General features: G+C 40.4%; 1 gene segment (V, D, J or C); it reads right to left on the minus strand.

Moving 5' to 3' along the window:
• Positions 1–4,624: 4,624 nt before the first annotated feature.
• Positions 4,625–7,465, minus strand: LOC120302041. The segment is given in 2 exon segments: positions 4,625–5,729; positions 7,187–7,465. Coding segments are annotated over 2 exon segments (345 nt in total).
• Between the last annotated feature and the right edge of the window lie 4,715 nt (positions 7,466–12,180).

The raw sequence follows: 12,180 nt of genomic DNA on the forward strand, positions 1-12,180 counted from the left end.
GAATAGAATAGAATAGAATAGAATAGAATAGAATAGAATAGAATAGCAGAATTGGAAGGACTTAAAGGTCTTCTAATCCAACCCCCTGCTCAGGCAGGAAACCCTATACCATTTCAGACAAATGCTTGTCCAATCTCTTCTTAAAAACGTCAAGTGTAAGAGCATTCATAACTTCTGGAGGCAAATTGTTCCACTGATTAATTGTTCTAATTATCAGGAAATTTCTTCTTAGTTCTAGGTTGCTTCTCTCCTTGATTAGTTTCCATCCATTGCTTTTTGTCCAGCCCTGAGGTGTTTGGAGAATAGCTTGACTCCCTCTTCTTTGTGGCAGCCCCTGAGATATTGGGACACTGCTATCATGTCACCCCTAGTCCTTCTCTTAATTAAACTAGTCATACCCAATTCCAGCAACTGTTCCTTGTATGTTTTAGCCTCCACACCTCTAATCATCTTTGTTGCTCTTCTCTGTACTCTTTCTAGAGCAGTGGTTCTCAACCTTTTTAATGCCGCGACCCCCAAGCGGTCGTAAGTTGAGGACTACTCAACCGGTCGTAAGTCGAGGACTACTCAACTGCTACAGCATTGTTTGCAGATGGGACTTTTGGCGGGCTCAGCAGGGCAGAGACAGCCTGGACAATTCCTATTGGCTTTTGAAAGCCAATAGAATTAGACTCTATTCAAGAGAGTCTGTTGTTGTTGTTGTTGTTGTTAATTGCGAAGTCGTCTCCGACCTATCGCGACCCCATGGACAATGTTCCTCCAGGTCTTCCTGTCCTCTACCATCTTCTGGAGTCCATTTAAGTTCACACCTACTGCTTCAGTGACTCCATCCAGCCATCTCATTCTCTGTCGTCCCCTTCTTCTATTGCCCTCAATCTTTCCCAGCATTAGGCCCTTCTCCAGTGAGTCCTTCCTTCTCATTAGGTGGCCAAAGTATTTGAGTTTCAACTTCAGGATCTGGCCTTCTAAAGAGCAGTCGGGGTTGATCTCTTCTAGGACTGACCGGTTTGAACGCCTTGCAGTCCAAGGGACTCGCAGGAGTCTTCTCCAGCACCATAGTTCAAAGGCCTCAATTCTTTGGCGCTCAGCCTTTCTTATGGTTCAACTTTCACAGCCATACATTGCAACTGGGAAAACCATGGCCTGGACTATACGCACTGAGTCTATTCTATTGGCTTTCAAAAGCCAATAGAATAAAAGGGAGTAGCACAGCTAAGGAAAAGGGGGGAAAAAATGGCGGACTGCGTTGTTTGGTGACCCCCGTGAAATGGTTGTTCGACTCCAAATGGGGTCCCGACCCACAGGTTGAGAACCACTGTTCTAGAGTCTCAACATCGTTTTTTCATCGTGGTGACCAAAACGGGATGCAGTATTCCAAGTGTGGCCTTAAGTACATACCAATTGCCCAAGCTTCTGAAGTTTGATCACATGACCACGGGGATGTTGCAATGGTTGTAAGTGTGAAAAATGGTCGTAATTCACTTTTTTCAGTGCTGTTGTAACTTTGAGCAGCCACTAAATAAACTATTGTAAGTTGAGGACCACCTGTATTTTTTTTCTTCTGTTTTTTGATTGGCTCTCTTTCTGCTGCATCTCACTATGTCAGCTAAAGCACAGAAATAGACAATAGAGTCCTCCAACTGGATGGCTTGTTTCTCCATGTTTTAACCTCCAGTCCCCTGATCATCTTTGTTGCTCTTCTCTGCACTTTTTCTGGAGTCTCAACATCTTTTTTACCTTGTGGTCACCAATACTCGATGCAGTATTCCAAGTGTGGTCTTACCAAGCCATTATAAAGTTCACTAACACTTAACACTTCACATGATCTTGATTCTATCCCTTGTTTAATGCAGCCTAGAACTGTGTTGGCTTTTTTTGGCAGGTACAGCACATGGCTGGCTCATATATTTTTTTTATTAAAAAGTTTTACAAAAATTACAATATATACCCCAAACCCACCCACCCTTCCACCCTCCCCCCTCCCCCACTTCCCAGAGCTGAATACAGGGTAAAAAATATAATAATCATAATCTAACTAACATTAACCAACTATGTAAATAAACAAATACAATGCGCTTTAACTCCCTTTTAACACAGAATAAACAATTTGCAAATAAACTTAATCATATAAACAAATTAAAATCCTAATTCATAAACAATACAATATAATAAAAATTCCACTATACTAAACTAATAATAATAATATTAATATTCTAAAATTTATTCATAAAATAAATGGAACTTTTTAGTCCCATATTTATTCTGAATATAATCTATCCATCTTCTCCAAACTGAAATGTATCCTTCAAATAAGCAGAAATCTTAGCCATTTCTGCTAAATTTGACACTTTAAGTGTCCATTCTTCTATAGTTGGCAAACAATCCTTCTTCCAATATTGCCCTACCAACAGCCCTGCTGCTGTTATTAAATTCAACATCAAATTAGTTTCCTTAACATCAAAATCTACAATTATACCCAACAAAAATAGTTGAGGAGTAAACTTTTATTTATTTATTTATGAGACTTATATACCGCTTTAAGTGCAAGCACTCTCTAAGCGGTGTACACCAGTAAGCAATGTATATATATATTTACATTGCCCCCAACAATCTGGTCCTCATTTTACCTACCCCGGAAGGATGGAAGGCTGAGTCAACCTTGAGCCAGTGAGATTTGAACTGCTGACCTGCTGAACACAGTCAGCTAAAGTGGCCTGCAGTACTGCACTCTAACTGCTGCGCCACCTCGGCTCATATCTTTATCTTTCTTTTAAAAATATTTTGAATGTTCCACCAAATTTTAATCAAAAAAGCTTTTATATATCTACAAGTCCACCAAAGATGAAAGTAAGTTGCATCCAAACTACCACATCTCCAACATTTGGGCTGCAAGTTAGGATACATACAAGACAACTTTTGGGGATCCAAATGCCACCTATGGCTAGCTCATATTTAAGTGATTATCCACTAGAACTCCAAGATCCCTCTCATAGTTCCTACTACTGAGCATGGTACCACCTACACATTTTCTATTACCTCAGCCCAGATGGACATTTTTCTTTGAACTAAGGAACTTCTAATTCAAGATACCATGAAGGGTTAATATGTTTTTCAGCCTCAGTTCCATTTCTGGCACATTTTGATATAAGAGACCTTAATCCCAAAGGAACTTTCATTGGTGAGCCTAGGTTCACTACTTTTCTCCCCCTTTCTATGTTTTTTGTTGGCTTCTCCTTTACTTTATCACATTGTGTCTCTGAAGGCACAGAAGTAGACAGCAGAATCTTTCAGCTGGATGGCTGGCTTCCCCATGCTGAAAGTCCCTTTTTGCTTGTTTTCGTGGGGAATGTGAGTAGCTTGGAATCCTTGAGCATTCTTGGAATATAAATCCAGAAGGTATTTTGGAGGTTGACCAGGATGTTGGATGTACCAGTATGTCTCAAATTCACCTGTAAATTGTGCTTCATAGGAACAATAGAGAGAAAGAGATTGTCCTGTAGTAATGGTCACAATGCCAGATGTTTGGTTCACTGTCTGTCCTGTACTTTGTCCTGAAGAGAAAATAATGGTGAATACATGAAGTTAATTGGGGAGGTGGACAGGTAGGTCCTCCTCCCGCTTTTCATAAACAACCTTGGTGTTGCTTGGACCTACTTTCTTGCTGTCTGCAAACTTCAATGCTAATTATGAGAGCTATCCTGGACAAATTCCTTTTCAGTTTTATATTCTTTCCATTATGCCCATCATCAAACACACTGAAAACACACACAAACATCATTTCAACTGAATACTTTTCTTTGGATTCTTTAAATTCCTTGCAACCAATCTACTGCCAATTTTCTAGGCATTAGCCTAGGCATCCTGGTCTACCTGATTTCATGAAACCTAAATAACTCAAGATATTCCCAGCCAAAACCAATAGCCTAACATTATGAAGAAATAAATTATTACTTAAAAGTGAGATGATGGTGACGATGAGCAGAGGCCACAGGCACATTTTTCCAGATGAAGAATTGGGGTACTACGCCCCCAAAAATCTTTGGAGAATGTCAACACTGGTGCTGCCACCTTCAAAGCATCCCTGCCAAATTTGCTGGAAATTCAACTTAAAGGCTATAAAGCTCTTTCCTTTCACAAAAATATTGGCTTCTAACATGCAACTGTGGTGGAGAAATGAAGACAAACCACAGGATGTGGTTCACAGCACATATGCGCTACAGAGGATATCATATGTCGTCCAGTAAGACTCATGTCTCAAGATTGCCACCATGTGGTTTAAAGTGGATGTAACCTGCCAACTTTGCTGTGAAAGACACTTTAAAAGTCTATACAACGTTTTTCTAGTACAGAAAGAAATTGGCTTCTAATATATAAAATTGGTGGTAAAAGAAAGACAAACCACAGGGTATGGTTCACAAAAAAAATACGTGCTCAAGGGGACATCAGAGAGATTGTCTGTTAAGACTCATGTTGTCTCAAGATTGCCACACTGTGTTTTAAAGTTGAGGTTAGTTAGCAGGTGGTTTGAAGGAAAGATCGAAGTATTGAAGGTGATTTCTGAAAGTAAAATATTGTCATGGTTCCGGCTGATGAACCCAACAAAGTAAGCACAGCTGAGACAGTCCAATCTCCAATGCAAAACTTTATTGAGTACATCTCTTTGGCACGGATGAAAGGAAAGCTAGCTTTTACATATATGGCAACAAACTCAGCTTATTAAAAGTATAGAAACTCCCGTTTCCCTGATAGTGCAGGTCACGTTGTCCAATTAAGCTCCAGACAGTTATTATGAGAGAAAGTCAGTTCTTTGTAAACAGCATTTGGTTGACCTTGGTTCTTATGGCCTGGCCTTTTGGCACCTGAAATCCACACTCCACTCCTCCCCCCTACCCCCCTAAGTCCGAAGGTAAGCTAAGAAGCAATAATGGCCGAAACAACATGAGCATTCTTCACAGCTTGATAAATATATTATTGGCCAACTGAATGGAGAGGAAAATGGAAAGATAAATAGATGTGAGAGGGAGGGAGAGGGAGAGAGAAAGAGAGATCTACATGATACAAAATGTGAGTCCAGAAAGATTAAAATGGAAAGAGGAATCCTGATATTCAAAGTGCTTCCAGATGGACAACTCACAATGCTATCATCTAAATGGCATGAAAGGATTCTGTCCGTGACTATGGAGATAAGTGATTCCAGATAGTTGGATAACATTTTCTCTTATCCCATCCCAAATGGTCATTTTTTTTTATTTCAGATGCTGAGGAACCTCTAGGGCAAGATATCCTGAAGGGGTAATGTGATTTTTCTACATCCCAGTTCCATTGCAGAGTTGATCTGGATGCAAATCCAACTATATTCATGGGAGCTTTTATTTCTGAGCTCAGCTTCACTGTTGTACTTTTTCTGTTGGCTTCTCCTCTGCTTTGTCACACTGTGTCACCGAAGGCACAGAAGTAGGCAGCAGAGTCCTTCAGTTGACTGGAATCTTTCTGCAAATTGAAAGTCCCATTTTTCTTGTCTTTATGGTGAGTAGCCTGGAAGCCCGGTGCATTGTTCTCATATGATCCCAAAAGAAATTTCAGAGGTTGACCAGGATACTGAATGTACCAGTATGGGTAATATGAGCCAATAGTCTGTGCTTCATAGGAACAATAGAGAACGACAGGTTGTCCTTCAGTAGCAGCCACAATGCCAGATGTTTGGTCCACTGACTGTCCTCTGCTTCTTGCTGGACAAAGGATAATGTAGAATTCATGAGGTTAGGTGGAGAGGTAGACAAATAATTCCTTCTCGCTTATTTCAGCAATAACCTTGATGCTACTGCAACCCTGTTTCTCACCATCTTCCAACATCTATGCTAATTATGAGGGTCTACCTTGAATAAATTCTGTCTTAGTTTTATATTCTTTCCATCATGACCATCAGCAAACACACTGAAACCACACGCACACACATTAATAACATAAGTGCAACGAACCAGTAGAGGAGAGGAAAAAGCAAGGGTTTTTTTGTTTTGTTTTTTACATACAAAGTGATCGTGTCTAGAAAAGATATCTCCATCTGATTGAAGCACAACTATTAATCACACAAAGATTCTGGAAAGATTCTGAAATATCCACAAGGGAGGAATGGCTGGGGAAGATGACAAAATTTCCAGAGATGGCTAAACTGAATTCTTGGCTTGCTATAGAGTGGGAACGACTGGAAACCCTTTATGGACTCTATGGACTTTTTGCTGCAAATGAACTGATGATGTACAGTATGTCTACGGAGATGCTCAGTCATTCAGGTCACAGTTATCCCAAAGGTGCTTTTTCACGAGGCAGCTGGACTTTCTTGCTTTTTTTTTTCTTTGAAGTTGTTTCACTTCTTATCCAAGAAGCTTCTTCAACTCTGACACCATCCAGTCAATGCTGAAGAAGCTTCTTGGATGAGAAGCAAAACGTCTTCAAAGACTGGAAGCTAAAACATATAAGGAACGGTTGCTGGAATTGGGTATGTCTAGTCTAATGAAGAGAAGGACGAGGGGGGACATGATAGCAGTGTTCCAATATCTCAGGGGCTGCCACAAAGAAGCTATTCTCAAAGCGCCTGAAGGCAGGACAAGAAGCAACGGATGGAAACTAAGCAAGGAGAGAAGCAACCTAGAACTAAGGAGAAACTTCCTGACAGTTAGAACAATTAACCAATGGAACAAGCTGCCTCCAGAAGTGGTGAATGCGCCAACACTGGAAGTTTTTAAGAAGAAACTGGACAGCCATTTGTCCGAAATGTTATAGGGTTTCCTGCCTGAGCAGGGAGTCGGACTAGATGACCTCCAAGGTCCCTTCCAACTTTATCATTATTATTATTATTAAAAAACAAGGAAGTCCAATTGCCTCGTGAAAAAGCACCTTTGGGATAACTGGTGATGTATGGATTACGTAAGTAGAAAGGATAAAATACATAAGGAAGGAAATTGGGATGCTCTCTTGAAAAGGATGATAGATAATAAATTTATGGATTTTTTAGAAAAAATGCATTTATTTGTAACTGCTGTAAAGAAATTCTTGTAATTCCTTGCAGATAATTTACGGCCAATTTCCCAGAAAGCTTCTAGGGGATCCCGCGCTACCTCCTTTCAAAGGACTCAAATAAATGAGCCAAAATATCGTAATCTAACATTGTTAAGAAATACATACTTACTTAAAAGTGAAATGATGATTATGAGCACAGACCACAGCCACATCGTTCCAGATGAAGAATGAACGTAGTAAAACCCCCCACCAAAAAAAACCCTCTTTGGAGGATTTTAAAGATGGTGTTGTCACTTTCAAAGCTTCCCTGCCCTGCCAACTTCGTTGTGAAAGAAGGTTAAAGGCTATACGACTCTTTCCTATTACAAAGAAACCAGCTTCTAGCATGCAAATGTGGTGGTAAAAGGAAAACCAACCACAGGATATGGTTCATATGCTACAGGGGACTTCAGAGGAGTTGTCTGGTGAGACTCATATTGACTCAAGATTGCCACCCTGTGTTTTAAAGTAGGTTTTAGATGACAACAGGGTTGAAGGAAGGATTCCAGTATTAAAGGTGATTTCTGAAAGAAATAGATAATATTGGCCAGCTGAATGGAAGGTAATTGGGGAGATAAAGCATATAAGGAAAGGCTGCTTGAATTGGGTATGTCTAGTTTAATGAAGAGAAGGACGAGGGGGGAACATGATAGCAGTGTTCCAGTATCTCAGGGGCTGCCCCAAAGAAGAGGGAGTCAAGCTATTCTCCAAAGCGCCAGAAGGCAGGACAAGAAGCAACAGATGGAAACTAATCAAGGAGAGAAGGCACCTAGAACTAAGGACAAATTTCCTGACAGTTAGAACAATTAACCAGTGGAACAACCTGCCTCCAGAAGCGGTGAATGCGCCAACACTGGAAGTTTTTAAGAAGAGACTGGACAGCCATTTGTCCAAAATGCTATAAGGTTTCCTGCCTGAGCAGGGGGTTGGACTAGATGACCTCCAAAGTCCCTTCCAACTTTATTATTATTATTATAAATAGATGTGAGAGAAAAAGAAAATGAAAGAGAGGGGAGGGAGGGAGGGAGGGAGAGAGAGAGAGAGAGAGAGAGAGAGAGAGAGAGAGAGAGATGAGTTAGAGTCATATTTTAGCCTGAGGTTAAAATAGAAAGACAAATCCCAATGTTAAAAATGCTCCTGGATGGAAATACTATAACTAAATGACATGAAAGCATTTCTGAAAGAAACATTGTTCACCAGCTGAAAGGAGAGGAATTGGGAAGAAAAATAGATCAGAGAGGCAGATGGTGACAGACAGACAAAATGTGAGTTGGGAAGAGTCATTTTAGAGTCTAAAAGGGTTTCAGAGGAGAGATACAGGCCAATGCTTAAAGTGCTTCCAGATGGGCAACTCCCAAAGCTATCAACTAAATGATATGAAAGGATAATCTGCCTGACCTTGGAGGTAAGTGGTTCCAGATGGTTAGGTCACATTTCTTCTTATCCCAGCTCAGATAGTCATTCTAGTTGGTATCAGGTGCTGAAAATGTTCTAGACCAATATACCCTGAAGGGTTAATGTGACATTCTAATCTCAGTTCCATTGTAAGGTTGATCTGGATGCAAATCCAACTGCTTTAAGGGACCTTAATCCCAAGGGAACCATTGGAATAGCAATAGCAATAGCACTTAGACTTATATACTTCTCCATAGTGCTTTACAGCCCACTCTGAGTGGTTTACAGAGTCAGCCTATGACCCCCAACATTCTAGTCTTCATTTTACCCACCTCGGAAGGATGGAAGGCTGAGTCAACCTTGAACTAGTGAGAACTGAACTGCCAAACTGCTGACAGAAGGCAGTCAGCAGAACTAGCCTGCAGTACTACATTCTAACCACTGGGCCATCACAGCTCTTCAGAAATGATAAGACTCATATGTCTGCTAAGACTCCTCAACTCATTTCTCTCAAAATTACTACTCTGTGTTTTAAATTAGGTGTACGAAGGCAGGCAGTCAAAGGAAGGATCCCAAAATTAAAGGTCCTTGGGAAGGGACCCTCCCTAGCGTCTTGGCTTGTGAAGGCATTGGGGGAGAAATTTTCATTCAAAGTTGCAAGATTCTTTTCATGTCACCTTACAATAAAGTAGAATTACTTCATCTGGCTGTTTTTCTTGTCTAGACTAAGTTGTCAATGGCAAAAAAACAACAACAAACCCATACTATGTGGACCCACACATAGACTACACCGATACATTAGGACATCTCCTTGGGAATAACCTGATGAGAATGAAGGCCAACACCAGATAAAACAGTGGAAGCTGGGGATTCGTTTTGTTGTGTATTTAATAATAATAGTAATGTTTTCTTAAAAATTATGTCTCCTGATTCTCAAATTTCTGGGAAGCTCAAGCAACAAGCTAAACCAAGTCTCTTAGAAGGGGCTGGAGAAATAATGTCATGGGAAACAGAATTGCATGTTAGAATAGAATAGAGCTGGAAGGGGCCTTGGAGGTCTTCTAATCCAGTCCCCTGTTCAGTCAGGAGACTCTACCATTGTCTGAAAGCAAGCTGTTCCACTGGTTAATTGTTCCCACTGTTAAGAAGTTTTTCCTTAATTCCAGGTTGCTTCTCTCCTTGATCAGTTTCCCTCCATTGTTTCTTGTCTTGCCTTCTGGTGCTTTGGAAAAATAAGTTGACCCCCTCTTCTTTGTGGCAACCCTTCAAATACTGGAATACTGCTATCATGTCCCCCCAAGTCCTTCTGCACTTTCTTAGATGCTTTCTGAAGCATCTCAGAAAGAAAAAAACATGAGAATTATAGCAGCTTCAGATGTATTGCCAATAAAACATTTTCCTCTCTGGCCCCACTTGTATGGTGGACAAAGTGGTCAAGAGAAATGTTTAGCTTGAGAACAATTTTGTGTGTACAAGTGGCCCATCTCCTTGACTATAGCAAAATTCTCCTATCTCTGCTCTTAATTGTTTTTCTTCTGTTTTTGATTGGCTCCCCTTCTGATTCCTCTCATTGTGTCTCTTTAAAGTTCCTTTTTTATCATTTTCATAGTGACCAGCCTGGAATCCTTGGGCATTTTTGTTAAACCTGGTCAACAAGATCTTCAGAGGCTGACCAGGATGCTGAATGTACCAGAATGGGTAATGCGTGCCACTATACTGTGCTCCATAGGAACAATGGAGAGAAACAAATTGTCCTTCCATCACAGTCACAATGCCAGATGTTTGATCAACTGATTGTCCTGTGCTTCTTCCTGGAGAGAAGATAATGGAGAAGGCATGAGGTTAGTTGGAGAGGTGAACAAGTAGGTCCTTTTCCCTCTTTTGCAAAACAATGTTGGTGCTGTTTGGATCTACTTTTCTGAAGTCTGCAAACTTTTATACTAATTATGAGGGTTATCCTGGACAAATTCCTTCCAAGTTTTATATTTTTTTGCATCATGTCCAACACCAAGCATGCTGAATTCACATACACAACCTTCGTTTCAGCTGAATACTTCTGTTTGTGTTCTTTAGATTCCTTGCAGATAGTTTACTCATTAATAAAGAAGAGTATTTCTAGCTCAGAGTTGACATGAGGGATCCTTGGTGCTCTCTGAGCTTTCTTGTTTTCTTGTAGATGTTTCATTACTGCACTAATGATGTTACCTAGTTTGGGTAATGAAACATCTGCAAGAAAACAAGCCAGCTCTGAGAGCATTAAGCCACACACACCCCAATTTACTCATTACTCATATATTTTACTGCCAATTACTCATATATTCAATGCCATCATTCCAAATATTCTTCTCACTAAATTGACTCATCTAGCTGCAATGGAACCTGAGATGTGGATCATAAGCTTTCTAACAGATAGGAAGCAGCAGGTGAAGCTAGGCAAAAATTGCACCAGATACCATACAATTAACACAGGTACAATCCCAGGGCTGTGTGCTCTCTCCATTACTCTTGTCTCTCTATACCAGGGGTGTCAAACTGCTGGCCTGTGGGCCAGATGTGTCATGGCAAAACCACACCCACCCCATTGCCGGCAATGGAAAAAAAGTCATGATATGTCACAACACATAAGATGTTCTTGCTTGCCATATATGAAGAAGCAAACATGTTTTATTTAGCCTGCATATCACTTCTAGAGTTAAAGCAGATAATACTAGCCTAGTGGATGGGAAAATATACTAGCTAACCATAACAATATCTCAGCACAGCATGCTAGGGTCAGCTGTAATGGGAGGGACACTTCACACTTCACATTAATTGGAGAATGTGATTGATGTCTGTAAAATGAAGGAGTGAGTTATGCCTTGTTACGGGTGATTGGGGGAGGGAGGATTCAGTTTTTGGCTTAATTTTGTATGTGCCGAAGCTATGCAGAAATAAAAGGATTCTTTAAGGTAAATAAGCCTCAAAGTTCTTTGAAAAGCTGCTTCTTTTCAGAACCATGACAGTGACATTGTGAGTGTGACACCCCTGCTCTATACCAATGACTGGATCTCAAAAGATCCCTCTGCTAAAGTACTGAAGTTTTGCAAATAATACAACAGTTATTGATCTCATTCAAGATGAAGTTGAATCTGCATATAGCTGGGAAGTTGAACAGCTGGCCCCATGGTGCAGTCTGAACAATCTTGAACGGAACACATGTAAAACTGGAGAGATGATAGTAGATTTTAGGAGAAGCCTTCCTATTCTACCACCTCTTACAATACTAGGCAACACAGTGTCAACAGTAAAGACCTTCATGTTTCTGACTTCTATAATATATCAGGACTTGAAATGGACACCTAACATCAAAAATGTCATTAAAAAATCACAACAAAGAATATTCTTCCTGCACCAACTCAGAAAGCTCAGACTGCCCAAGGAGCTGCTGATACAATTCAATAGAATAGTTATTGAGTCTGACATTTGGACCTCTAGAACTGTCTTTTTTGGTACAGCAACCAAACAGGATAGACACAGACTTCGACATATAGTTAGGACTGCAGAAAAAACAACTGCAATCAGCCTGCCTACCATTGAGGATCTGTACACTACATGAGCCAGAAAGAGGGTTGTGAAAATATCTACAGACTCCTCACATCCTGGACATAAACTGTTTCAACTTCTTCCCTTAAGACGACACTAAAGGGCATTGCATGGCAAAACAACTAGAAACAAGGTCAGTGTTTCCCC

The sequence above is a fragment of the Crotalus tigris genome, unplaced genomic scaffold (assembly GCF_016545835.1).
Source record: "Crotalus tigris isolate CLP2741 ecotype Arizona unplaced genomic scaffold, ASM1654583v1 scf7180000024422.1470167, whole genome shotgun sequence".
Lineage (NCBI taxonomy): Eukaryota > Metazoa > Chordata > Lepidosauria > Squamata > Viperidae > Crotalus > Crotalus tigris.